The sequence below is a fragment of the Halichoeres trimaculatus genome, unplaced genomic scaffold (assembly GCF_033239565.1).
Source record: "Halichoeres trimaculatus isolate MK-OKI-2021-1 unplaced genomic scaffold, fHalTri1.1 fHalTri1_scaffold_18, whole genome shotgun sequence".
NCBI lineage: Eukaryota > Metazoa > Chordata > Actinopteri > Labriformes > Labridae > Halichoeres > Halichoeres trimaculatus.
The window spans coordinates 4,805,488-4,832,590 of record NW_027437196.1 but is presented as its reverse complement, the minus strand read 5'-3'; the positions used below and the strand labels follow the sequence as shown (position 1 = coordinate 4,832,590).

Below are 27,103 nucleotides of genomic sequence, written 5' to 3'. Positions count from 1 at the left end.
TTTCACAAAAAGCATGGACACAGTTTCTACAGTTTTTATTTAATGCAATAAGCTTTTTTTTTAAATGAAAATTACTGCTTTGATGGTTAATGAACCCTTGTTTCTATCTATTCTAGCTAAAACTTTATAACTTTAAAAGCTTTTATTTAAACTTTGAAGTTGGATTATTGTTTCTTGTATTCTTTTATTTTGAAGTGAGGTTCCTTTAAAGGAGTTTTTAAATTTTCTTACTTTTTTCCACTTGATTTGTAAAAATGTTTGTTATAAGCTGCTTAACATGCACTTAACTATCAAATACACACACGCAACCACCAAAATGAAAACTTAAAAAAATATCAATCTAACCAGAAAGTTGAGATTTCAACCTTAGTTACTTTGCCTTATTAATTTTAAAACCTATTGTTAATAAAATTCAACTTCTACGTTATTTTTTTACAAAAAAAAATTAATACAGAGGCTTTAAAAAAATACTCCAGTTTCAAAAAGTAGACATTTAGATTGTATTTAATTATAACATCCACAAATATTCACACCAGAAACACACATTACAGTTGATTTAAAACATTCGATCTTGAGGTTTTTCCTCTCAAACAGCTTATAAAACATTAAAACCCTTCTGTTTAAAATCCCAAAATGATGAACCCTCAGTAAAAAGCCGTGAACCCTCGGCGCTCGCCCCCTCCAGGAGCTGTCGACGTCTCCTGCAGGAGCGCTCTGCATACACACTCACACACATGAGCAGACTCAAACTGCGCCGAGGACAAAACAACGGCAGAAAGACAACAGTAAATTTTGTTATCTCATCTTCTAAAAACCACAACGTTTGTCACAGGAGCCAGTGAAAGCAGCTACTTGTGGCCCAGCGGGCGCTGCAGGAGAACATCTGGGGCCCGTTTGCTCGTTTTCTTGGCTGGAGCGAGCTCTTGCATAACCCGACGTATAGTAAAACCGTATTTATACAAAATAAAACTATTTAATGCATCACTTCATATGAATGAGCAGCACTTAAAGCTCTCTCTGGAGTCCTTATCTCATCTAACCCACATCTTCTTATTTAGAAATGATTCATTTAACAACATATCAAACTCTTTTAAGAAAGCTTACAAAAACGTGTGCGTACAGACTTTGCATTGCTTACACAGATCCACATGTTAGGAGTTAAGTGATTTCCTCCACAGAGAGAGAGAGAGGAGGAAAGCCTCCAGATAACCAGTGTTTGAACGCGAAACGACCACACTCAGCTCAGCGTTTCTGCAACACCTGGCGAGCTGCCACGTCAGGGCTGAGAGCCAAATCTGAGTCCGCCTGTCTCGCTGCCGTCGGTCCGCCGTGTTAGTTTTGGGTCAGCGCAGGTCTGCGGGGAAAGACGAGAGTCCGTTTGGGACGTTACAGTAATCCTCACATGGATTTCACAGCTCTCATCATCATCATCATCATCTTTGCATTGGCCGTGCGTGTGCAGTTACAGAGTGAGGGATGCTGTCAAACACACAATATTGCACAATCCAGTGAATATACACAGATGTGAACTCTGGCATACTTTTCCACACACACTCCAACCTTGACTGGCTTGTTTCTGTGTGTGTATGAGTGTGTGTGTGTGTGTTTATGCTGCTCCAGTGTCAGTGTATCATAAAAGAATAAAAGCTGAAGACTAACTTTGACCTGGAAAACTTGTCCGATGAGGATTTTCTCAGCCTGGAAACTGAAGGCTTGTTACGCCCGCAGTGAAATCTCAAATTCAGGTCAAATTTTAAGGATTTCAACTTAAATTATTAGCACGTGTTAATCTAGAAGGATGAGCAAATTATACCAGAATATATTTAAGCAAGAGACTTTAAAATGTGAATATTCGTCTGTTAAAGCTCATATTTTCATTGTTTTCTTTTCGTCTGAGTCTTGAAAAGTGTCAGAGTGTTGCTCTCCCTGTTGAAATTGTGCTTTTATTTTGAAAAAGTTGAGATTTTGTCAACATGAGCCTTCAGTTTTGCGTCATTCTGTAGTCATAGATTGGATTTCTGTTGTTGACGTTTGTGTGAAAGCGTCTGTCTTTGGTTAAACGTGATTGGAGACATTTTGGTTTCAGTGCACGCTCAGTGATCGTCACCGAGTTTAGATGTGATTGATTGCACGGTTGAGTTAAAGGGGAAGAGCTTTGAAGAGAATCTAAAAATGCCCCTTTAGAGTTTCTCTAAGGAGGATTTTCTGCATGATTTGGTCCAGTTCGCCCCCTAGTGGATGACTTTAAATCTTCCACAGGAGCAGCTTAAAGACCGGTGTGTTTTGATTTCTGTTCCCATGTTTTAAAACCTTAAACAACTTTTCCTTTTTCAGCAGATCAAACCTGCTCGTTTCTAAAATCACGGTTGTGTTTTTCTCCTCGTCGTCTCACGTGTGGAAACTAAAGACACTTCCTGCTCCTCAGATCCACCAGGAGCTCTCTGAAGTACCAGACTTTCAGTTCCAGGACGTCTTTGGTGCCACACACACTCTACAGATTCTGGTCCAGCCAGCGGATGTAGTTCTCCATGCTCCTCCACCCCACATGTGACATCATCGGCAGGTACGCGAACACCATGCAGCCGTGAAAGCCGTCCTCGTAGTGATCGCTGGTCACCGAGACGCCGGCGTCCTGCAGGCGCTTCACGTACATCATCCCGTCGTCTCGCAGCACGTCGAACTCACAGGTCATCACGTACGCTTTAGGTGTCCTTCCCAGAACCTCCTGCTCCGCCAGCAGCGGCGCCGCCCTCACGTCCACCAGCCCCTGCACCGTGCCCATCACTCCCGGAGACCCCGTTTCCTTCAAAACAGGGCGGAAATGCTTCCTGCGTTCAGATGGGAGCAGAGCAGTCCAGTCCAGTTTGGATCGGGTGCTGGCGCCTATGGCGGGTTGGTCTAGCGAGCTGTGGTTGTTAGCGAGGAGGAGGGGCTCCAGGGAGCGGTCGGCGCCCAGGTACTCCAGCCAGAAGCGGGCCATGTAGGGTCTGTAGAGGATGGGCACGGCGTGGTTCTGTTGGTAGGACGGGGTGTAGAAGTCGAGCGCCTGCAGCACCGGGTAGACCAACGCCTGGGCTTTAAACTTCACCGCCAGAGAGTCGTCTGAGCTGAGCTGTGGACAGGAGGTCAAAGGTCATGTGAGGGTAATTTTAGGGCTAATACAGAGTTAAATATTTAAAACTGGGACATGTGATCATCATTCACAGAGCGCCAAAGACAAACTGCTGCTGAGTCTCAATGAAAACTTCAGACTCGCTGAGTTACGGAGGAAACCACTGTGGAGCTGAACTGTACATACACTAAAATTCCTTGCTGATACCTTTTTTTTCCCCTGGGCCCTCTTTAAAATTTATTTTAGGTTTTCACCAAAAGGATATTTAGCTGAAAGTCTAGACTCTAGAGCAGTGGTCACCAACCTTTTTGAGCCCAAGATCTCTAAACCCAACCAACATGAATGAAAGATCTACCAATTGAAGGCTTGAGGACACACATTATGTATTTCCAGTTTTAACGAGCCTAGATGTATGAATTAAGTCCCTTGTATTTAAGTTTTAGAAGAACCATCACTGCTCTGTTTTTGGCTGTAAACAGCCACATAGTTCCATGCACAAGCTTCCCATCTCTGAAGAAGACAGACTAAGTGGTTAGAGTTCATTTATCAAGGAAATGTTCCAGCTACACTCAGTAAAACTGTGCATGTGTGTGCTAGTCACTTCACGGCCGACTGCTTTTCCAACTTTGGACAGTCCAACAGAGGGCTAGCGAAAAGACTGGTCCTGAATCCAGGCGCATTACCAACCATCCTCCAACAAACCTGGGACCCTGGAAATGTGAGTATTTTAAATGCTGTGTGCTGTGGAGCAGATGGAAGAGCTTTTCCTCAGTGTCCCCCCTGTCTCTGTGTTAGCTTCAGGATGCTAACTTTAGCTGCCGTTAGCCTGTTGTTTTAGCCTGTAATGTTACGGTAAACGAGCTTCACTGTTTTCTAAACATTGTGCACTCGAAGCTGGTGGCACCGCTCTCAGTGACGTGGAAGAGCGGGGCGGTATCAGCGGTGGCTCATTTACATATGAAGGCCACGCCCACTAAATCAGAGCATTCTGAACAGAGGGGCTATGAGAGCCTGGAAACAATGCTGCTGTGCTTGATTTATTGGCTTTTTGGACCAAAACATGTTACTACCATTTCATGAAGACATCAATGATCCATATTAGACAGCAGAAAAGGAGCAGAATATGGGACCTTGAAATGTCCCTATTGTAGTAATTCAAAGGTTTATCTTTTCAATTTTGTCTTAAAAGTAATGCTTGAAAAATAAAGACATAGTGTAGAACAGAAGTTTTCTCCAAGACTCACAGGATATTTAGGTCATGACGTGAATCATTACAGCATAGAAACCACAGCGGTAGATGATAACGTGTCTGTAAACTCTGGTAAATGATTGTAGGAAGCGCGGATTTGATTTCCTCAAGCAACTTTTCCAGCCATAGTCTGCATTTGTCTAAAATGTGCGAGCTACAGGGAGGAACTCCATCATGATGTAATGAGGAGTAGTTCCTTTTTCTATTGTTTTCAAGATCTACTGAGGAAGCTTTGAAGATTGACCAGTTGATCGCGATCGACTGGTTGGCTACCTCTGCTCTAGAGGAACCACATAACAGACTCCTACATTGACAAAGGATAAAAAAAAATTATAATTAATTTTATACATTTTTAAATTTTTTATCTTATTTATTATTTAGTATTTTTTTTCCTTTTTTGTATCCAATTCATGTTATGACAGTTAAACATGATTGAACAGGGAGAGAGGAAAAAAAACAGGAAAAAATTTATAATTATTATTTTTTTTAATTTATATATATTTTTTTCATTCATTTTTATTTTATTTATTTATTCTTTCCTTTTTTGTATCTAACCCATGTTATGACTGTCAATTATGAACAAACAGAGGAAGAGAAAAAAAGAGGAAAAAATTGTATTAATGTATTGAATAAGTGCTATAATGATGCAATTTTTCAATAAAAAGAGAATTTAAGAAAAAAAATCCTCGCTGAAGCACAGAAAAACAACAATTTCTGTGAGTGTTGACATGTTTTCAGCTGCACTGACCCACATTTGGCACCAGCTTGTGTCACGCAGCGTTAAAAGACTCCTCTGTCTGATTTAACCGAGACTAATCAGGATCTGTTTTTATGTTTTTATCACTCTGGTGTTTTCTGACAGCATGAGACGTCTCCTCAGCGCGTGTGTGTGTTTGTGTGTGTTTTCATACCTCCTGTGCCACAGCAGCAGCCAGATTCCCCCCAGCGCTGTCACCTGACACACACACCCTCTGCGGGTCGATGCTGTAACGCTCCATCACCTCGGAGGACAGGAAGGCCCGTGAAGCCGCCAAAGCATCGTGGTATTGATCAGGAAACACCGCTTCTGGAGCGAGACGGTAACTGCGGGACATGAAGAGGAGACAAAGTTATTCTTATCCTCACGTCAGGCTGTGAGACTGAGTAAGAGGCAGGCAGTGTGGGAGCTGCTCTGTAGGAGAAAACGTTCAACCTAAACCCTGAAGATTACTCAGAGACTCTGTAGCTTAAACATCTGAGTTACATTCTCATCGATATTGTCCTTGCGCTCTCCCTTTTTTATTATTTTAAGTTAAATTTTAACTTATTTTAACCCTTTAATTTTGTTTTATTTCTACATTTCAGTTCAGATTTTTTCATTTTCAAACGCTTTTCCTTTTATCCTATTTTTGCTGATTTTACCATGCACCTGATGTTACACTTTCTCATTTTACCATATTATAATTATATAATATTTTATATAATATATATATATAATATAATATTTTTTATTATTTTATTCATTTATGTTTTTACAAATTTACTTATCTTACCCTCTATTATTTTCAAGTATTTTTTTAATTATATTTATTTATTTTTAATTAATTAATTGGTATTTTAGTTTTAGCTCCAGTGTTTCCCCATTTTAATTCAGTCCTCTAATTCTGTTTTCTGTCCGAATTTCCTTTTATGTCTTTGTGTGTTTGAGTAAGTGAGTGTGTATATTAAATGTGGTTTGGAGGAGGGGAGTGGTGGGGGTCTTATGTTTTTACATTATTTAATTATGCAATTTTCTACTTTTTATTCCACTTCTTGTTAATTAATTTTGTTTCATTTTTTCCCACGTAAAGCTCTTTGTATCACAAAGTCCTGTAAAAGTGCTATACAAATAAAGTTTGAGTAGAAGTTTGAGTTAATGCTTTAAATAATAAATATCTCTGCATCATATAATGTTCATGATCTACATTTTTACTCAGACTGTCATAGATTAATTTTTTAATCATGATTAATCATGATTAATCGCACAATTGTCAAAAGCTAACTCGCATTAATCTCAATTAAATGGCTCATTTTGGTCTTTTACCTTTAAATTAGTGGTGTTGAAAGGAATTAGTATTTATTTCCACAGCCCTAATTTTAAACATCAAATCTCCCTGTCTTCTTTTTCTGCTAGCTTTTTAGCATCATGTTAGCCTGTTAGTTGCTTCTGAGACAATTCTAACAAAACAAAATCAACACATTTTTTATCAAGTGATAAAAGTAAATATTATATATTTTTTATTTTAATTCAATTAATAAATTTAACATTGAAATAATTTATTAAAAATATTATCACTTTCTAAAAGGAAACAAAGATTTGTGTTTTTCAGTTACAGTAATGCTTTTATTCTAATGGGACAAAACTTACTCGACAGACATGACGACAGAGTCCAGATCCTCGGCCATTTTCCGACAAAGAAGGTCGTAGGATCGCATCCCTGTGAAGAGGGAAGATGTGTGTTAACATAACTATAAAAATCGATGAGTAAAATCGTCGACAACATTTTTCCGTAATCAATGCACTGTGCTGTTCCATTACTGTATTAGTTTCTCTTCAGTTTATTTGTCTTCTTTCTTTTTGTTGGATTATTTAGCGGTTGGCAACTAGCTGAAGGTGCATTACCGCCACCTACTGGACTGGTGTGTAGATTACCTGGGCTGTGGGGCTGTATGCGTCACATGCAAACACATCAGCATGGCAGAGGAGAAGTCGAGCCGGTAGGTGAGGGAAACAAGCAAACATGCCAAAAATCTCTAAAACTCCATAGTTTGGGAGTATTTCACACTGATTAAACACACACAGCGTGTTAATTGACAAAAATGACCTTGGATGGCACGGCAGTACGACTGCAATGGTCCAGCTCTTAAAACACAAACATGTTGGGCTCATCGTTGACGAGCCCGGAGCTTAACAGCGAGGTGAGGAGCTACAAAATCCCACATACACTCCTTTATATGTTGTGAAATGCATGGTTTGTCTTTTAGGACACGTTTAGTCTTTTTATTAAATCATCACCCTGTTTGAAAACCACGAGGAGTTTATTAAACCAACGTTAGCATTAGCGCTAGCTGCTACAGATAATGGTAGGGCAGAGGGGGTGAACTGTTTGACCTGCAGGTGAAAAGACTGAGGACACATTATTTATTTGCTTTTTTGACCCACTATGTTCTTAATCTGATGACATAACAATATATTTTCTGTTATTTTGCCCAAACTGTTGATTCTTTAAGTGACAATACATTAATATCACTTTTTATAAATGTATTAATGAAGCATCTGGTTAGTTTAATTATGTTCAAATATGTTGTTTCATTGTTTATATCATTAAACAAACAATAGTCATCAACTTAAGTAACAACGCATGTTTTGTTTTGCAGATTTCACTATAATGCATTCTTATCCTTTTTTTCTGATTCATCGATTAATCGTAAATATAATCGTCAGAGCAATCAATTACCAAAATAATCGTTAGTTGCAGCCTTAATTCAGACCAAAATCTTTTTTTTTGTCATCCTGGTTGTAATTACGTGTATTTCTGCAGGACACATTATTTTTTTGAATGGGTGTTTATGCCGCTTCTGGCGTTTCTGCAGCCAGCCTCAAGTGGACACTCGAGGAACTGCAGTTTTTAACACATCAGTTTTGAGAACAGAAGTTGATGTTTGGATAGTCTTAAAAGAAACCAGCAACTTAACTTTGTTTTCATGTCTTTGTTTCTTTGATTAAACCTGAAAACAAACTGTTTTTCAGTACTCACGTCCGCTGCCGAGCGCCCATCCTCCCCCATGGAAATATATGATCCCTCTTTTCAGCGGCTGCCCCCCTTTAGGCTGGAAGACTCGGGTGGGGACACCGCCCAGGTCGAAGTCTGTCACATGCAGGGTGGGACTGGACTGAGCCTCGATCACCTCCAACCAGGAGACCACCTGGTTCAGCAGGTGGAGCCGGTGACACACACCCAGAGCGTGGGCGACGTCACTCTGAAACACAAACAAGCACCCAAACTTTAAATCAACATTTCAGATCACCTCACTGTGCAACCCAGAGCTGGTCTGGTTGTGAAACACTGAGGAACGGGAACATCCTCAGGACGGCTGCAGGGGGAGAAAGCCCAGGTGTGAAAAACCTGTCTCACTCTGGGAGTGTGGGCATGAAAAACTTGTTGCACAGCAGTGACGCAACTTTAAGATTTGGGTGTGTGAACTCTGCCATTGTGAGCTAATCGGCAGCTTATGTTAACCGAGTTTCAACAGCTCCGTCACGTGTGCACAACAGGTGAAGGTTACAGGCCAGCTGGGTCAAAGGTCACCCTACACATTGCATCATCACTGCTCGTATCTATAAAATCATCCGCCCTGTGTTTGCATCAATAAGAACACTGTTTACAGTAATTTCTCCCAGTCTGTGCCCTTATCTAACTGTCCTGAGGTCACGCCAGAAGATTAGGGATTATGCATTTCTCAGATAATTACGATGTTTTTAGAAATGGCTTATTTTGACCTCTGAAGGAGGCACATTTCCTGCACTCAAAGGGGTAAAATGAAGCATCGCTTTAAGCTATATAAAAATACACTCTATCATATCATACCATGCAATCTTGTTATTTTATGATTTGAACTCTGTTTTATTTGTCTTTAAGAATTAAAAAATTAAAACTTTCTTACTTTTCTCATTGTTTTGGAAATCAAAGCTTGTACTCTTAATTTAACAGCTTACTCTATCTTATTTTCTTGCAATAACAAAGCTAATTTTTGTGATAAGGTGATCAAATCTGCTTGTTTCCTGTTTTTACAATTCTGGAGGAAACAAGCCATGACAACCTGACATTTAGTCAAAAAAAGGATTTAAGTGTATAAATGTCCATAAGATTTATACACTTAAATCTAAATTGGTATGCATGTCCCTTTTGGGCTTCCATACAATAGTTTCCTGTTTTAGTTTGTTGTTTTATTTTGTTCTGATGAGCTAAAATAAGCTTGTTTGTTACTGGAGGCGACATAAAAATAAGTTCTGCTCTATTTAATTCAACTTATGTGAACTAAAGTTTGATAAAGAGTGGTATAGTTTGTGTTAATCTGTTTAAGTCTAATCTCCTTTATCCTACTTTAATCCAGTATACAGCAGTATGTCTGAAAGTTAGAGACTATATTTGACTGAAGTGAACTCTGGTTTGACGAGTTTGATAAAATTCTTAATATTTAGCTCACTTTTAGATTTTTGAAACTCACAAATTTTTATAAAATTACAGAATTTGAAACACTTAATGCCCTAAAATCTGGTATTTATAATGGGTAAATGCTGGTTTTCAGGTGCAAATAGCGACTATAGCGTCATTTTTCCTGTTACTTTACAGTTTTATATTTTCTATTTCTATCACCAGTCTTCTATATTAAACTTTCTCTTTAACTGAGATAAAAAAATCTGAATTTCTCCCCCTATATTCGGTTTTAGAAATCAAATGTCATGCTTTTATGCTGTTATCCTTCATCCAATTTTACAAAATGGTGAGCTAAACTCTACCTGGCAATGCGTAGGTAGCAAACGTAACCTGTCCTGTTTTGTTCAGTTGTTTTCGTATTTTAAACCTCTATTTGATGTAGTTCTTGTCTGAATCTTTCGTCCTAGTTTAGGTTTTTCTTCTACCCTGACAGCTCCTGTATTTCCACATGAACCTGTCGTCCTCCTCCTCCTCTTCTCCTCTGTCCCCCTCGGTGCATCCTCCACCTCTCACCGCCTTCATGAAGCTCCGGAACAGCGCGTCCAGCAGCATCAGCTTCCACGGCTCGCAGACACCTTTCGGCAGCGGCAGGTAGACGTAGTACGCGGCCGCTGCAAGCAGCACGGCCCCGGCCAAACGGAGCCTCATGTCGGCGGACTGTACCTGCGTAGAGCCGACCGGTAATACGGTTCTTACCCTCCCCCGGTCTCTGGGAGCTGACGCCCCGCCAGAGATCGTCGAAACGCGGAGGATTGACCTTGATTTCAGAATAAAAGTCTTCTTTGAAGATAACATGAGTCTGATTGCGGAAATGCAAGGAAATGCTCTTATTTTGAAGTTTGTTTCCAGGAAGTGGTGAACACATTGCGTAAGAAGGTTGCTCATGGGAAATGTAGTTTTTTTAATGTGCACCTTAAAATCATGATATAACGCTGAATTTCTTAGTTGTTTATTATAAGTACTCACATAAATTTGATTTTTGAACATCGTGAGTAGTTATTTTCACAAAAAGAGCGGATAGGCTCACAGAACAATGATTGTATACAACAAACTGAGACACAGAAAGTATAACTTCAATAATAAAAGACAAGTTGGTAAAATAAAAGAAGTAAAAAAAAGTTGAATCAGGGTAAGGTAAGGAACACATATACAACAGTGTAACTCAACCATTAAAACAACGACGATAGTGCATACATATTGGACACATACAGAAATACTCATATACATACCTCGAAAAAAAAAAAAAAAAAAAAAAAAATATATATATATATATATATATATATATATATATATATATATATATATATATATATATATATATATATATATATATATGTATATTTTAATCCCTGCAGACAAGTGTCTCCCTCCCAAGCCAAGGGGGCAGCACTGTATGTAAATATTTTGGGATATCAAAGTATTGTAGTTTAAATTTAAGGTGGAAAATTCCTTGTCTTTGTTATCATACATACAGAACACTAGAAAAAAGGTTTCCATGATATATGTGTGTGTATATATATATATAAATATATATATATATATATATATATATATATATATATATATATATATATATATATATATATATATATATATATACAGAACACTAGAAAAAGGTTTCCATGATATATATATATATATATATATATATATATATATATATATATATATATATATATATATATATATATATATATATATATATATATATATTTATATATATATATATATAGTACATCTCTATTTTTATCTCTTTTTTTTTTTTTTAATTTTTAGTCTGCATTTGAATTTCACATCAGGATCAGTGAGAGCCTGCATTTATCTGCTTTAATTTTGATTCATATTTATAGTCTGCATCAAAATTAAGTATTTAAATTTAGGGATCTGGTCTAGAATTGTTTCTTTCTGTAGATGCTTTATATGTCTGACAACATTTACCAATGTTTTACCTAAGTCTGTACTGTTAATTTACTGAAATGGTACACCCATGATGTTTTTTACTTTTATACCTGCTTGGTCTGGTCATCAGATGAGCTGCACAAACTCCCAAGAAATTATATGAATCTGAAAGCTTCTCAGTTAAGACATTATATCCTGCAATGCAGTAGACATGACCTTTTGGATAATTAACCACACCTGTCCTCAGCTCCTCACACCTGTGTTGAGTTAATTGATGAGATGAGCGAGGAAGGCTTTTAAGCAGCTCTGAGGTAGACTGAGGCACTCATTGTTCTCAGACTGGTGCAGTTGTGTGGTTTGGTAGGAGCTGACTGAAGTGACTGTGCTTCACTAGCCCATGACTGTGACTGAAACCATGGGGTTTCTATCAGGGTAACTTTTGATTTTGTCTTTAAAATTGTCTGCTTAACCCATGAAACATGTTGTAACTTGTGAACTCTTGTCTAGATGTTTGCTGTTATCCCTGCTCACTGTGGGATGCCACCAAGCGAATGGTAAGTTCAGTCATTGGGTCAAAGTATCCAGGTTGTGATTCATGTGCTGACTTGGTAGTTCTGTAGCTTTCAGTGCTGGATCTGCAGAGACGATTGAAGATGATGTTGCACTTGCTGGCTATAAAGCAGGTCTAAGCTTTGATTCTGAAGATGATTCTTTATGGAGCGCTGGAGCACTCATTGGCAATGATTCAACTACAACTACAGTAAGAAATAAAACATCGTACACTGTTCTTACACACCACTGCAGATAAAATGACTGAACTATGAGACTGATTCACTTATTTTTCCCCCAACAGGAAGAAGAGTCTTTCCAGCCATCACTGCTTGAAGAGCCCAGCTACAAGGTGGCAGAAGAAAAAGAGTCTTATCTGCACACACTGCTTAAGGTGCCCAGCTACAAGGTGGCAGAAGAAGAAGAGTCTTATCTGCACACACTGCTTGAAGAGCCCAGCTACAAGGTGGAAGAGGAAGAGGCGTTTTATCAGCCCACACTGCTTGAAGAGCCCAGCTACAGGGTAGCAGAGGTGTCTGGACCAGAAATGCTTGAGCAGGACCCTGAAGAAGACCTTGAGGATGACCCTGAGGCACCTCAGCAGCACAGTTTCATACCCCATCTAAGGATGCAGGCCCCACAGCAGCAAGTCTACCAGGTTAAGCAGTTTCCTCAGCTTGTTCCCCAACAGGTTTCTCAGCCAATCTATCAGGCTCAACAGGTTTCCCCTCCAGTCTATCAGGCTAAGCAGGTTGCCCAGCAGGTTTCCCCTCCAGTCTATCAGGCTAAGCAGGTTGCCCAGCAGGTTTCCCCACCAGTCTATCAGGCTAAACAGGTTGCCCAGCAGGTTTCCCCACCAGTCTATCAGGCTAAGCAGGTTCCCCAACAGGTTTCCCCACCAGTCTATCAGGCTAAGCAGGTTGCCCAGCAGGTTTCCCCACCAGTCTATCAGGCTAAACAGGTTGCCCAGCGGGTTTCCCCACCAGTCTATCAGGCTAAGCAGGTTCCCCAACAGGTTTCCCAGCCATTCTATCAGGCCAAGCAAGTTCCCCAGCAGGTTTCCCCTCCAGTCTATCAGGCCAAGCAGGTTCCCCAGCAGGTTTCCCCTCCAGTCTATCAGGCCAAGCAGGTTCCCCAGCAGGTTTCTCAGCCAGTCTATCAGGCTCAACAGGTTGCCCAGCAGGTTTCCCCTCCAGTCTATCAGGCTAAGCAGGTTGCCCAGCAGGTTTCCCCACCAGTATATCAGGGTAAGCAGGTCCCCCAACAGGTTTCCCCTCCAGTCTATCAGGCCAAGCAGGTTGCCCAGCAGGTTTCCCCACCAGTCTATCAGGGTAAGCAGGTTCCCCAACAGGTTTCCCCTCCAGTCTATCAGGCCAAGCAGGTTGCCCAGCAGGTTTCCCCACCAGTCTATCAGGGTAAGCAGGTTCCCCAACAGGTTTCCCCTCCAGTCTATCAGGGTAAGCAGGTTGCCCAGCAGGTTTCCCCTCCAGTCTATCAGGCTAAGCAGGTTGCCCAGCAGGTTTCCCCTCCAGTCTATCAGGCCAAGCAAGTTCCCCAACAGGTTTCTCAGCCAATCTATCAGGCCAAGCAAGTTCCCCAGCAGCAGTTGTATCAGGTGCCTAAGCAAGTACAGCAGCAAGTCTTCCAGGCCCCCAAGCAAGTTCCCCAGCAGCAAGTCTATCAGGTGAAGCAGTTTCCCCAGCTTGTTCCCCAGCAGCAGGTCTCCAAGGAGCCAGTCTACCAGGCCAAGCAGGTTCCCCAGCAGCAAGTCTATCAGGCCCCCAAGCAGGTTCCCCAGCAGCAAGTCATCCAAGCCCCCAAGCAAGTTCCCCAGCAGCAAGTTTTACAGGTGAAGCAGTTTCCCCAGCTGGTTCCCCAGCAGCAGGTCTCCAAGGAGCCCGTTTATCAGGCTAAGCAGGTTTCCCAGCAACAGGTCCTCCAGGCCCCCAAACAGGTTCCCCAGCAGCAGGTCCTCCAGGCCCCAAAGCAGGTTGCCCAGCAGCAAGTCTTCCAGGCCCCAAAGCAGGTTGCCCAGCAGCAAGTCTTACAGGTGAAGCAGTTTCCACAGCTAGTTCCCCAGCAGCAGGTCTCCAAGGAGCCAGTCAATCAGGCTAAGCAGGTTCCCCAACAGCAAGTCTTCCATGCCCCCAAGCAGGTTCCCCAACAGCAAGTCTTTCAGGCTCCCAAGCAGGTTCAAAAACAAGATTCCCAGGAGGTGCTTTTTCATGACCAGCAGGTTCCCCAGCAGCAAGTCTTCCAAGCATCCAAGTATGTTCCACAACAGCAAGTTTTCCAGGCCCCTCAGCAGCAAGTCTATCATGCTCCTAAGCAGGTTCACCAGCAGCAAGTCTTCCAGGCTCCTCAGCAGCAAATCTATCAGGCTCCCAAGCAAGTTTCCCAGCAGCAAGTTTATCAGGTTCCCAAGCAGGTTCCCCAGCAGCAAGTTTATCAGGTTCCCAAGCAGGTTCCCCAGCAGCAAGTTTATCAGGCCCCCAAGCAGGTTCCCCAGCAGCAAGTTTATCAGGCTCCCAAGCAGGTTCCCCAGCAGCAAGTTTATCAGGCTCCCAAGCAGGTTCCCCAGCAGCAGGTATTCCAGGCACCTCAGCATCAAGTCTACCATGCTCCCCAGCAGCAAGTTTATCAAGCTCCAAAGCAGGTTCCCCAGCAGCAGGTATTCCAGGCACCTCAGCATCAAGTCTACCATGCTCCCCAGCACCAAGTCTATCAACCCCCTCAACAGCCAGTCTACCAGTCCAGGAGAAGGCCGCAGCACTCTCAAAGGTTTACGCCCAGGCAAAGACCACAGTTCTCTCAGAAGCCCAGATTCTCACAAAGGCAGTTTTCCCAGTAGCTGTCTGATTGCTCCTGAATGGGCACTGGTGGGTGAGTGCTTTTTTTTTTTTTTTTTTTTTTTTTAAGATTTACACATCTGAGTGACCCTTTTTTGTTTCTTTAGTTCCTGAGTTTTCTTTGGGAATGGAGAGTAACACTTGGCTGGGTAGGTAACTAAAAAGCAACACTGTCACTGAGCATAAATGTCTGCTGTTTACTGTGCTAACTTGATGTCTCTTTCTGTTTCAGGTGCTACAACACAAGGGATGTCTGGGACTACTTTCAACTGTGCCTCTTTCTGATCTGTATAATAAAAACCTAGCAACCATATATTTGTCTGTTTCATTAAACAATATAGTGGTTCTTTTTTTTTTTTGAGTGCTGGTACTGCAACCTGGAGTGTTTTCATATTTTGGGGTTTGGGTTCTTTAAATTTAGTCTTCAGACTGACCTTGATTATACATGAGCTTTAACTCAAAGAAGTTGGTTCCTTGTGCAAGGCTGAGATTTATCTTAACCTTTGGGGGACTTGAGCCATTCTTTGCAACATTTTCAACTGAGGGCTCTTGCTGCACACTATCAGTGAAACAGTGAAGGTATTTGTCCCTTTGACAAAAGAGCTTCTGAGTCTACACTTGTATGAACCCAAAGTACAAGTCCCTTTGGCCATTGCAGTGGTGTGCAAATACATAACTAAGTGAATACAGCTCTAAACCCCATCAAAGTCCACTAAATACTTGATGCTCCTGTGTAAAGCATTTCTAGGTTATCCAAGCCTTGTCTACAACCATGCTTGTAGGGTGACTTTGCTTGTTTGGAGCTGGCTTCAGGTCCCATTGCACTGCTCACTGGATTTAGCTACTCCTGGTCAAGACACTCTTGGTGCCAAGCTGTCATCACAGAAATGTGCAATGTGTTTATCTTATACAAGTAGCATTCTAATTCATGTGAAGTAATTTTATTTAGTGTTTTTACCTTTTTTCTTTTTTCGTTTCCCTTTGCTCTCACGTTAACCCCCAACTACGTTTATTGCTAGCTCCTCCGCTAGAGGGCGAACTGCAGTTGTAACATGAATGTGTCATGGCAGCTGAAGAAGAATAGGAACAAGACGTCAGCTTGATGCACCAATAAGTTTACAGCAAATTGAGGTCGTGGCCAATCAGATCGTTACATCTACCTCTTGTGGGTGGGACATGAAGTAGTCTTTCAGATGCTGTTTGAAAGCTGTCAGGTGTAACAGATAGGCGTTTGAGCTCCTTAAAAACCTTAAAAACTGATGAAATATCAATGTGTGGCTGTAATTTAGGAAGTCATTGAATACACACTCGTTTACGGAAGCTTCGTTTACAGTTTTGAACTATTTTTAAGGTAAGAACACGTTTATTCTTACGGGAGTTGTTGGCATGCTAATGCTAACAGATATTGCAGCAACATCAGTCGCTGAGCTTGTTGTAATTTTCAGTTAAATCAGAGGGAAAACAACATTTGTGATCGTTTTTTCTCTAATATTTTGTCTTTCCTTGCATTTGTATTCATGGAGCCTGTCAGTGCCGTTCGTAGGTGGTGCTTTGGTGTATTTGGTGGTCGCTGCATGTCATCATTGAATGTCTTTGTCCCTCTGTGTCTTTAGTGGTCATCATGGGTGAGGTGGAGCTCTCCTGTCGGGCTTATGTGAAGATGTATCTCCACTCCTGTCTGTTCCCGAGGTGCAGCATCAACGGGCTGCTGTTGTCGTCTGCGTCTGCAGGTGGCGCTGTGTGTGTGACAGACTGTGTCCCGCTGCTTCACTCCCATCTGTCCCTGGCTCCCATCACTCAGCTGGCTCTCACACAGGTAGGACCCCGGCCCACATCTGTCTCATCTGTTTCTAAATAAGTTGAGTTAATGTCTGATATTGGGCTGAAAGTCTTGGATATTTAGGAGAAGAAGGAGAGATGGGTGTATCATCATTCATTATAAGTAGGGGTGCACTGATACTGATCGGTGATGTCAGTAATCGGTGTATTGGTGTCCCTAAAAGCTGGATCGGTATCAGTGAGGAGGGGCTGATTAACCATAGTGCCGATCCAGGCAAACAGCTCTATGCCTTTTTTTATTTTTACTAGCGCCCTTTGCTAATAATTTGAAATGTTGCCTCTGATGCACTTGCTTTGTTTTTTGCTGCATCACCAGTCGACAGGGTATAAAAGTTTACATTTGAAAAGAACTTTAAACAATTATTTTTCTGGTAAACATTTGAATATTTTATAGTGTGAAAAAAATATTAACTTCAGTAATTCCATGAACTAATTTTTTGCCTTCTACCCCCAAAATTACCAGTTTTATCCTACAGTAGAGCATGTAGGTTGGAAAGCTCAGCCTATGCCCACCGCATTACATAAAAAAAGGGGGACTTGTTATTGGGGCATGATAGTACTTATATAGTCTCAGATTTGTTTTGTCAAACTTTGAATATAACCATGTATCCTCTCCCAGTTTTTAAATAACTAATTACCACCACCATAAATCATTATAAACAAAAAAAAACAAAACACTTTCTCTCAAGGACGCATTCTTTAGTGCCCGCGACAGTGGACATCTCAATAATAAAATAAAAAAAACACAAAATACCATTCAAAACTTGGTCTTCATGAAACTGAAATTATCCCCAAACAACCCACTAACAAAAACCAAACTTTCCCCGAAAACTGTCCAGGTCAAAGAGTCTTTTTTATTTTTAACAAAAGAGAAGTCCTCCTTCGCCACCCCGCACTTCCTGCCCCAAAGGTTTGGGCTCTCAAAAATCCACAAAATAAAGGAAAAAAATGATCGATCAAAATTAAAACACTGGTATTCCCGGAAAAAACGTTATGTGGGAACAAAAAACAACCATCGATCTCACCCAGGTCCGGGAAAGAATATCCACAGCCACTCCTTTGTCCCCCCCCTCCGCCGCGTGTACATCCACAGAAAGGTCAGAGGAGAGGAAACAGCCTCCACAGTAATCACCACAGCTCAACGTCTTTTCTTTGGGATTAATTTCAACGACTTTTTGGGACTGTTCATTTACTGTTTTTTCCATTTAACACCATGTTAGTCCACGGTCTCTGCGCTGTTTCCTTAGCACCTCCTTTCTCCTTTCAGCTAATGAAAACATGCTCTTACATAATTTTGGAGATTATGTCGTAGTTTAAAATCCTCCTCAGTTCACAGTAGGGCAGAACAATTAATCGAATTGATGGAGCAGGCTCAAAGACTTTACTTCATATTTCAAATCTCCCTCTTCCTCTATTCCAGGTTTTTTTTGCACAAAGAAAAAGACTTTTAGCCCAAAGGGAAAGATTTGAAACATATCAGCAAACTGATCTCATTTCTGCTGCATCTGTGAGAGATTCAGATTTTTTGTTTGCTGTTTCAGGTGGATGTGTGGTGTTCACAGACTCAACAGAGGATAGTGGGGTATTATCAGGCCAACGCCTGCGCATCAGACAGTAGGTGAGTAATCTGCGGAGGGAGTGTCCTGCAAAATGCATACGTTACATTACTCTGACTTTTTATGAGATGGTCAAGATGAAAGGGGAAAAAAATCTTGTGTTTTTGGTTTTATTTAATTCTTTTTTGTCACCTCCACAGCCCAACGCCGTGTGCGATGAAGATAGCAGATAAGATTGCTGAGCAGTTTGACAATGCTGTTTTGTTAATGGTAAGAGTTTCCAAAGCTCTCAGTCTTTATACTCAGATTTTAGAGCAACACATGGCAAGAACATTTTTAAGATTCATCATTTGATGTGTCGCCTGTGCAATATTTTAATTTTATACAAAGGTTTAAATGATACGTGAGTCCATCAGACTCTGTTTTTCTTGCACAAATTCAAAGTCTTTCAGTGTTTTTGCCAGATACTCTTGGATTTACCTTGTTGCTCTTAACAGAATGAAAATATATGAAATGATTATTGCTGCTGTCAGTTTTTAGTAACTGTGTTCTTTGCCCTCCTTCACAGCTCGATGGCAGTAAAATGTCTCCAGATTATCGGGTTCCTCCCATCGTGATGTACGAGCGTAAGGATTCAAGATGGACACTCAAAGACAAACACACGTAAGACGTATATTTTTTTTAATTCAGCAGTTTGAGGGGCTGGTTAAATTAAAGCTTTGCTCTTAAATTTCCTGTTCTGCTGCTGATCAACCACCTACGTCACTGCACGCCAACAGGAATGATTTCTGTTTTCTTCTTCTCGGTTCAGGATAATGCTGCGACAGTGGGAGGAGACTCGGGACATCGCGAGCCAGATGCTGGAGTCAGGAGATCACTCGCTATTGGTGGATTTTGACAGCCACTTGGATGACATCACAAAGGACTGGACCAATCAGAAACTTAACAATAAGATAGCAGAGCTGGCCTCGCCGGCTAACGGCAGCATGTAGACGTAGAAGTAGCTTCAGTTTGTACGAGAGTCCAGATTTATTTATGTTCAAACCCGACGTCAATGTTATCAAATACTTTTATAACCTCATACAGACACACAGCGCCACCTAGAGTCAGGAACATCAACACTTTAATGCATCTTTGAACAGAACATGGACATAACAAGGAACATGCATAAATAACAGAATATTTACAGTCTGGTAGGATACTGAGGTCTTCCACTTCCCTCCCTCCCTCGTGTCCCCCCCTCCCCCCTCAGAGTGTGCCTTGTGGCTCAGCCCGACTCCCTGTTCATGTCAATTCAATTAAAAACAACTTCAACACTATTACTGCTCCCTGTGGTGTTTCTGGTCCTGTTTCTTATTGTTTCTGTGTTATTGATATTAATATGTACATGCTTCACAGGATGGACAAAGCACCGTGTAATGCCAAAGTCCTGCAGTAAAAACACATTTGTGAACACGCTTAATCTGAATTTTAAGTGCAGATATGTGACACAAAGTAGTTTGGGTGGCAGAAGATAAGAAAATGTTTTAGATTTTGTTTTTGCTAACAAAAGATTATTTGATGTAAAATAATTTGTAACATTTAAAATTTTACTTAGCAATTTAGCATTTCTATCAAAAACATTAAGGTTTGAAGAAATAGAAACAATAATATTTTTTTCCAGAATTAACTGACTTAATTTTAGGGTAATGGAAAAAGTTTGAATTCTAAATTTAAACTCAAAATTTTGACATTAACAAATCTGAATCTTTATTATGAAGACTTTAATCTTTGACTTTAGAGCTAAAATTGAAATTCATTTTATCTCCCAGAATTCTGAAATTAAAGTCAGTACTGACTTCCAGAAAAAAAAAAAAAATTATATGAGTCGGGCCACAGATTTATTCTGGAAAAATGATAATTCCCCCCATGAAATTCCTTAGATTGTCTGAATTACTTTTTTTCGCCATTTTTAAAAAAATATATAATTGAAGGTAGCATTTCTGTAAGTAACTGTCAAAAAGCAATAAATGTGCTCAAACGTATATTTCGTTCCGAAATTAATGATTGGACGAGAACCCGGAAGAGGTGTGACGCTGCGCTCTGCGCGTGACCGTTAACCTCCTCTGAGAGAGTTGAGCGCAACAACTCGACAGTTGTTCAGTCTTTGGACGCTACTATTCGGAAAACAATGGCGGAGAAAAAGCAGCTGGAGTCCCCAGCACCAGTACTTCTCTCAAGTTTTGCAACGCAGAGCAAGAGGAGGAAGACAGTTGTTGGGAAGACGACGAATAAAAGGCGTTTGGGTGCCGAGAGAGCGAAACTAGAGTAAACATCGGAGCTGCGTTTTCACGATGGCGAGAGCTGAAGGACTTGAAGGGATTCAAGAGCGACGCTCTGTTAGCAGATAGCTCATCAGTTGTTTTTCATCAACACGAATTAAATTCTTTTCAAAGCTTTTACGTTGTCTTCTGCGTGTTTTCATAGCTACGAGAAAGATACATCGACCTCCACACCGCTGAAACTCAGAAAAGGGCTAGGTGAGTCAGCACATGACAGTACTTACAATGTCAAAAAAAATTATACTGCTTCAATAGTCCTTTTTAATGGCTTGCATTTATCTGGTGTAGCAATTTTTTGACATTTTTGACACTCCAAACTAGTGATGATTTTGTCAAACTTTTTTAAAGGGAAAATGTAAATGACAAAAGAAAAATACTGTGACACGAAGACTTGTGATAAATTGAGTGAATGTCAATAAGTATCTAAGGCAGAGGGTGTTCACTATCCAGGTAATGCAAAAAAAAAAAATGCTGTACTCTGAAAGTAAACACAGTTGGCGCTCTTTGAGTCAGTTTTGATGTCTTTAAAATCTGGCATTCAGTTAAAAATTTTCTTGTGGTTCTTATTACAGGGCAACCCCTGCCTAAGGACTAGAGGATTCTGGGAACTTAACGCTGCTCTCCAATCATGTCAGCCATCCTCAGATTGTTAATCAATGAACAAGCCCTATTGACAATAAAAAACGTCTCTGACAGCTGCAACAACAAAAAAAATATTGACAGATTACAGATTGAAAGCATCAACTGATGTTTTTACTGCAAGAATTTTATATTGAAACGTTGCTTTTTCCTCTTGAACGAGAAGTTTAACAGTCAAACATTTACACGTGTGAAGAAAGGATTCTTAACAAAACTGAACTACGATGAAGATGATGTTAACGTCAAAGATACGATGATTGAACATTTTACGTTTGGAAGTCACAAAAACCCCCCTACAGAACCAAAACCAGACTAACAGATGTTACATGAACAGACATGACTATGATACATCTATTCTGCTTCTCTAGGATTGATTCCTGAGGTTTTGCAGCTTCAACTTTTAACTTTGTGGGCCGTGGTTCCCAACCTGTTCACCTCGTTTTCTTGTAAATCAAAGTCTTTAATATTTACAACTCATTTTTTTAATATGATGTAATAACTATAAATAACATTTAACCAAAAATTACCCAGAAAAAAAGATTATCCAACAGAAAAACTTTTCTTGTCGGGTCTCGACCCACAGGTTGGGAACCACACCAGCTGGAGAATCTGATTCAAAAATGAACTGACTTCAACAAGTATTTTCTAAACTGGACAAAATTGTCATTTGTGGCAAGAACGATACAAACGTGGGCACATATGAAAGCTCTAATCTGAGAGCTGTTAGTGCATTTTCTGTAAAAATTCACAGAAACAACAACAAAAAAAAGCTCATTCAATTTAGTGTTTTTTTTTTTTAAGATCATAATGAAGTCTGTGCCTGAAACACGGCTCAGTGAAGAATGAATTAAATGTTAACTTTTCTGTTTGAGTTTGGTGTTAACTGAGCTGCAAGTAAAATGATTTGTAAACTAGAATCTAATCGATACTTAAATCAGAACATTTAAACTTGAACTTTGAATGATTTGGCTTTTAAATCTCTTATTTTGAAGTAATCCCGCCCCCTGGTGGACAAAGTGCTACGACAGACCCACAGCTGTTGGTCTCAGAGAAAGGTGAGGACAGAGGAACCAGGTTCAGAGTTATTTCTCCTGTTGGAGACTGACTGGCCAGCGCGTGGAGGATGCTGATGGAGTGTAAGGACTGAGAGCTCTGCACCTGCTGCTCCGCCCAGGGGAAAGTGATCTGTAGAGGACGAGGAGACAAAAGATCAGGTTTAATATTCACTAGTGACAAAAAGTGATAAAAAAGAAAAAATCAAACAGCATTTTTTATTGTAGTAAGTGTTTCTTGGCCTGCTGACCTTAACGATGATGAGTTTGCCGGACGTGTCCTCAGTGTTACTCAGCTCTTCTCCAAAACACAGAGTGACGCTGCACTGAGGCGGCTCACCGCCTGGATGGAAGTTCTCCAGCTCTGATAGAGAAAAGGATAAAAACAGATAAATACACACATCTCCATACAGGAGCAGACTAAATACACTTGATGATACGGAGGCCCTGACGGTCAAATGCAGTAAAAGATTACACGAGATACAAAAGTCGTAAAACTCAGAAAAAGAGTGCAAGAAAAAATAGAAAAAAAAAAAGTTGAAACAAAAAAATAATTTTATAACACTAAAATATTTGTAAAATGCTGATAAAAATCTTAAAATAAAAATCTGATTTTTTTTTAAAAAACATAAATAAAAAAAGTAAACACCACATTAATTTTTAAAATGTGAAAAACTCACAAAGTTGCTTTATAATTTTATATAAATAGAAAAATTATTACATTTAAATAATAGAAACTCAAAATAAAATTTGTAAAACAACAAGAACATGTCATAAAAAATTTCAAATATTACCCAAAAAAGAAAAACGTATTAAAACATTTTTTAAAATTTGGCAAAACACGAAAGTTTGTTGTGAAATGCAAAAAAAAATATTTAAAAGAAAATTTTAAATTTTTCAAAAAAAAATTCTCGAAGTTAATTTTTTTTTTTCTGTTTTAATAAAACATTTTGTGATTTTGTGAGCGACTTTTTTAATAACACTTAATCTGTGAAATTATTTTAAGCCTAAAAACATTTTTTAAAATTTGGCAAAACAAAAAAGTATGTTGTGAAATACAAAATAATATTTAAAAGAAAATGTAAAAATTGTTTTTGCATTCATTAATTTTTTCTATGCATTTTCAAAAAAAAAAAATTTTCAAAGTTATTTAATTATTTTTTTTCTGTTTTTATGAAACATTTTTGAGAGATTTTGTGAGTGACTTTTAGCAGAGTAGGAGAATAAGTAAAATAGATTAAAGGTTAATAACATTTAATCTGTGAGATTATTTTAATCCTAAAAATTGAAGTAATATGAGGTACATGCAATACACTGATAACCCACAGGAGGGCAGAAGGTGATTCTGTTAAGTCAATGAAAACGAGGTTGTGTGACCAAGTTTTAAAAATATGTGTCAGATGAGATTTTATCATTTCAGCACCTCATCATTCATTACAGTAATCTGTCCTTTGGTTGTTTTAGTAACTTTGGCTGATTTGAAAGTGAGTGAAAACTGAAATATTTAACTTCTAAATGTATCATGAGCTCACAGCCTGATGTTAGTCTGAGGTAAGAACCTGTTTGTCCTGATCAAACTGATAAACATTGTGGTTTTTACTCGGCCCGTCCTCTGTGGTTGATTTGAATGAAGCCTTCAAAGCTTCTCTTCGCCGCAGGACGTTTTGCATCTTTAACCTGACTTTGAAATGTTGACCAACCGATCAGTGTGCAAATCAAGCAAACACATGATCGTCTAAAGAAGGAGATCAGACACTGGTGTTTGTGAACTCACGCTGCCTGAACTGGTCTTTACTGAACAGCAGCACGGGGTCCGTGTTCCTCTCCATCTTGTGCAGCCCCGGCGTGCTCATGTGCGGCCCTCTCCAGAAGACCCGTCCCTGGCAGTAGCGTTTGCCGTAGACTCCCTGCGGTGTGGACGTCAGCAGCACGCCTTTCTCCATGAAGGGCAGCAGGGTGAAGAGCGCCTGCAGCTCCTGGCCGGCCTGCAGCGTGGACGGAGGCTCAGGTAGAGAGATCCGTGGAAACGTGCTCTTCATGACAGCCGGCGTGGGAGGAACGGGAGAAGACGGCAGGTACTGGATCCTGACGTCTGTGCCCTGGATCTGACGCCTCATGACTTCCTGTCCTAAATAATGAACCACCACGTTGAAGGAGTCCTGGTCTGGAGGGACAAACAGGAAGTGGGGATTAAAGCATCTGTAAGCACTTCAGATAACCATCGCGGGAGGAAATTAACCACCGTGACGACAGTCTTACCTCCTGTTGGATCAGGGACGCTCTCCTGGATCCGCAGGTCGAACCGTAACTCATCCATCACTGCAGACACAGAGATAGAAAAAAAAAGATAGATCAGATGTTCGTGGTCGAAGTCAGTTCTCTCTGCACCCTGACCTCAAACCACACAGGAACCAGACCAGGTTTGAGCTCTGAGATGCATGCGACAGCTCGGTGTTTACACTTCCTCCTGACCTCTGACCGTATTTTTCCAGGAACGCAGATGATTCACGTGAAGTCTGGAGGAGAGTTTCGTTTTTAATCAGAGTAATCTCCTCTCACAGGTTTAGATTTTGAAAGGTGGGAGAAACTTTAAAAAATAAAAGACAGGACGACAAAGTCTGCAGATTTTTTCCTAGAAGAGTCACAGAAACTGACATGTCTTGCACTGATGGATATTTTAAGTGCCTTGTTGGGCCAGAATAATTACTAAGTCGGCTAAAACAAATCGCTGCTACACTGCGGGTCTGAACTCCTGGAGGTCTGCAAGTTAAAAAAACAGATGAGTTTTTCTTTGGGAACATTTTGAACATGCAGGACGTCATAAGGCTGAAAAAAAAAGGAAAAAGAAAACATTGAATCTCACCTTCTCCCTGTATGGTCGCTGTTGTGAAGTTCGTGAGGTCTGAGGGTTCGCCTGCCAGGGGCGGGATCTCGATCTCAAGAGCAGGGTCATCATACTGAGGATCAGACAGGTCAGAGACTTTAACCTCACAGAGAAAGAAATCGCTGAGTATGAAACACTTCTTATTAGATTACGCCATTACTTAAATAATCTGTTACCCCGTCACATCTCTTAAATGAATCACTGTGCTGGTGTTTCTTTTTTGGCTGCAGAGATCAGCCAGCGTGATCGTACGGAAGAGGATTAGGGACACTAGAAAAAAATGCTTCTTTTTTTTATTAGAATTTTTTTGAGTAAAAATTCAGAAGTCTGAGACTCTGACTTTTCAATAGCATGTGGTTTGTAAAGTACAGTAATTACAACCATTTTTTTTGTATTGTTGCTTTTTGTCCCTTTTTTTCCATCTCTCCTATTTTTGGTTCCATGATAATGCCCCACTGACACACTCGTCTGTATGTGATGTACTGCCCTATACAGACATTCCTCGTCCATTAAAACACTAAATAAAATCATAATTCAACATTTTGTTGAACTAAATCTTCATCCCATCTGTCAATAAAGCCTGCCACCGCTCTACTTCACCTCCTACAACATCAACAGCCCACCAACTTTCAATGCACCTGTGGCTAACCTCAAGTTTAACAGCCCTGGGAAGATAACTACATCTACAAAAAGACTAATTTGGAAGAAAAAATACTGATTTAATTCTGCACGGATGGATTCATTTAACTGAAAACATGCCGGTTCATAAACACGGTTGATATGTGGCAGGACATTAGCAAACAACAAAAAATGAAAAGCAACATTATCAATATGTTCTAAAATTCAAGCATTCTCCAAAAATTTGAAAAGAAAATAGCAAATTTATTACATTTCAAATGTATATAAATTTTTTTCTAATTTTTTTTTTTTTGCATATTTTTTGCAGTTATCGAAAAAAAAAATTTTTTAGATTTCTTTTTCTAATTTTGTTTTTTTTGCACATTTTTGCAGTTTTTGAAATTTATTTATTTTTTTTTAGATTTTTTCTAATTTTGTTTTTTTTTGCACATTTTTGCAGTTTTTGAATTTTTTTTTTATTTTTGCTAATTTTTGAAATCTCCATTTTTTTTCTTTTCTTTGTCTTTTTTTTTTTTTTTTTTTTTTTTTTTTACAATTTTAGGCAAATTTATTAAAAATAAAAAACCAAAACATCCCATGTACAATTTCATGATTTTTTTTTTGTTTAAAAACTTCTCATTTAGATAATGACTCAATAGATTTCTACTATATAAAGAGTTTATCTACTTTATTGTCTTAATTGTGAAGATAAAGTAGATTTTGTGGCTCTTAAATGAAATGCAGACCCCTGGTCTCTGATAATACCGCTGTAAATTTTTTGATGATATAAATTTGTCATTATGTGATATTTACAGTGCAGAGACACAATGACGTATGATGCTCCCTGCTGTGAACAATAATGACCGAGAGCGGAAGTAGCACGGCAGCATCGACTTCGTCCTCACATGAGAATTTAGAGCCTAAAAGAGGAGTTTTTTAGCCTCTACGGTGGACGTGTGGTTGAGCCGAACATCCAAACCCCATATCAGCTTCACCCCTGATTCTCAGATAAACCGTGAGTGCCGTGCTACGCAGAAAAAATGTGTTGTGTCGTATAGAAATGTGATGTTTTTCACCTCCAAGATTAACTGTCAGATTTCCTCTGGATCTGACCAACAAACTATGTTTACATTTCAAGTTTGTGTAGTTGAAGTAAATGACGTGAAAAGTGTCTTCCATACAGTGTGTGCAATAAAAATCCTGTTGTTCAAAAGCAGCAACCTCTAATAATAAGTTGTTTGTTTTTTTCCCCACATCGTCATAAATATCGTTATCGCAAATTTCCTTAAAATATTGTAA

General features: G+C 39.8%; 4 protein-coding genes across 14 annotated transcripts in view; 2 read left to right on the top strand and 2 right to left on the bottom strand.

The window, feature by feature from the left end:
• Positions 1–503: 503 nt before the first annotated feature.
• On the bottom strand, positions 504–10,332 carry LOC141807276 (neutral cholesterol ester hydrolase 1-like). Its single transcript, XM_074693162.1, has 5 exons — positions 10,112–10,332; positions 8,138–8,360; positions 6,748–6,817; positions 5,273–5,444; positions 504–3,112 (listed from the first exon to the last, which is right to left on the bottom strand). The coding sequence occupies exons 1-5, from the start codon at positions 10,244–10,246 to the stop codon at positions 2,492–2,494; spliced, it is 1,221 nt and encodes a 406-aa protein (XP_074549263.1). The 5' UTR covers positions 10,247–10,332; the 3' UTR covers positions 504–2,491.
• A 1,479-nt stretch (positions 10,333–11,811) lies between these two features.
• On the top strand, positions 11,812–15,208 carry LOC141807397 (uncharacterized). 10 transcript variants are annotated; one of them, XM_074693381.1, is made up of 9 exons: positions 11,813–11,929; positions 12,005–12,051; positions 12,118–12,257; positions 12,351–13,175; positions 13,218–13,301; positions 13,344–13,355; positions 13,398–14,929; positions 15,003–15,044; positions 15,128–15,208. In XM_074693381.1, exons 1-7 carry the CDS (start codon positions 11,895–11,897, stop codon positions 14,895–14,897), a joined length of 2,643 nt encoding a protein of 880 aa, XP_074549482.1. In that variant the 5' UTR covers positions 11,813–11,894; the 3' UTR covers positions 14,898–14,929; positions 15,003–15,044; positions 15,128–15,208. The 10 variants fall into 10 exon arrangements, with proteins under 10 accessions (XP_074549483.1, XP_074549480.1, XP_074549482.1 ...); XM_074693382.1 differs by having other exon boundaries at positions 11,812–11,929; positions 13,218–14,462; positions 14,547–14,929; XM_074693379.1 differs by having other exon boundaries at positions 11,812–11,929; positions 13,218–14,462; positions 14,511–14,929.
• Positions 15,209–16,065: 857 nt separating this feature from the next.
• emc9 (ER membrane protein complex subunit 9) lies at positions 16,066–19,763 on the top strand. Of its 2 annotated transcripts, XM_074693072.1 has the most exons (6): positions 16,066–16,246; positions 16,509–16,711; positions 18,276–18,352; positions 18,491–18,560; positions 18,859–18,953; positions 19,102–19,761. In XM_074693072.1, the coding sequence occupies exons 2-6, from the start codon at positions 16,517–16,519 to the stop codon at positions 19,280–19,282; spliced, it is 618 nt and encodes a 205-aa protein (XP_074549173.1). In that variant the 5' UTR covers positions 16,066–16,246; positions 16,509–16,516; the 3' UTR covers positions 19,283–19,761. The 2 variants fall into 2 exon arrangements, with proteins under 2 accessions (XP_074549173.1, XP_074549174.1); XM_074693073.1 differs by lacking the exon at positions 16,066–16,246 and having other exon boundaries at positions 16,510–16,711; positions 19,102–19,763.
• Positions 19,764–20,837: 1,074 nt separating this feature from the next.
• LOC141807235 (E3 ubiquitin-protein ligase RNF31-like) overlaps positions 20,838–27,103 on the bottom strand; it is a 35,422-nt gene continuing 29,156 nt past the window's right edge. The window contains exons 30-34 of the mRNA XM_074693074.1: positions 25,166–25,259; positions 24,562–24,621; positions 24,077–24,466; positions 22,554–22,666; positions 20,838–22,435 (exon numbers count right to left, since the gene is read on the bottom strand). Of these exons, the coding sequence (XP_074549175.1) occupies positions 22,232–22,435; positions 22,554–22,666; positions 24,077–24,466; positions 24,562–24,621; positions 25,166–25,259 (861 nt within the window). The 3' untranslated portion in view covers positions 20,838–22,231. The remainder of the gene's footprint in view (positions 22,436–22,553; positions 22,667–24,076; positions 24,467–24,561; positions 24,622–25,165; positions 25,260–27,103) is intronic.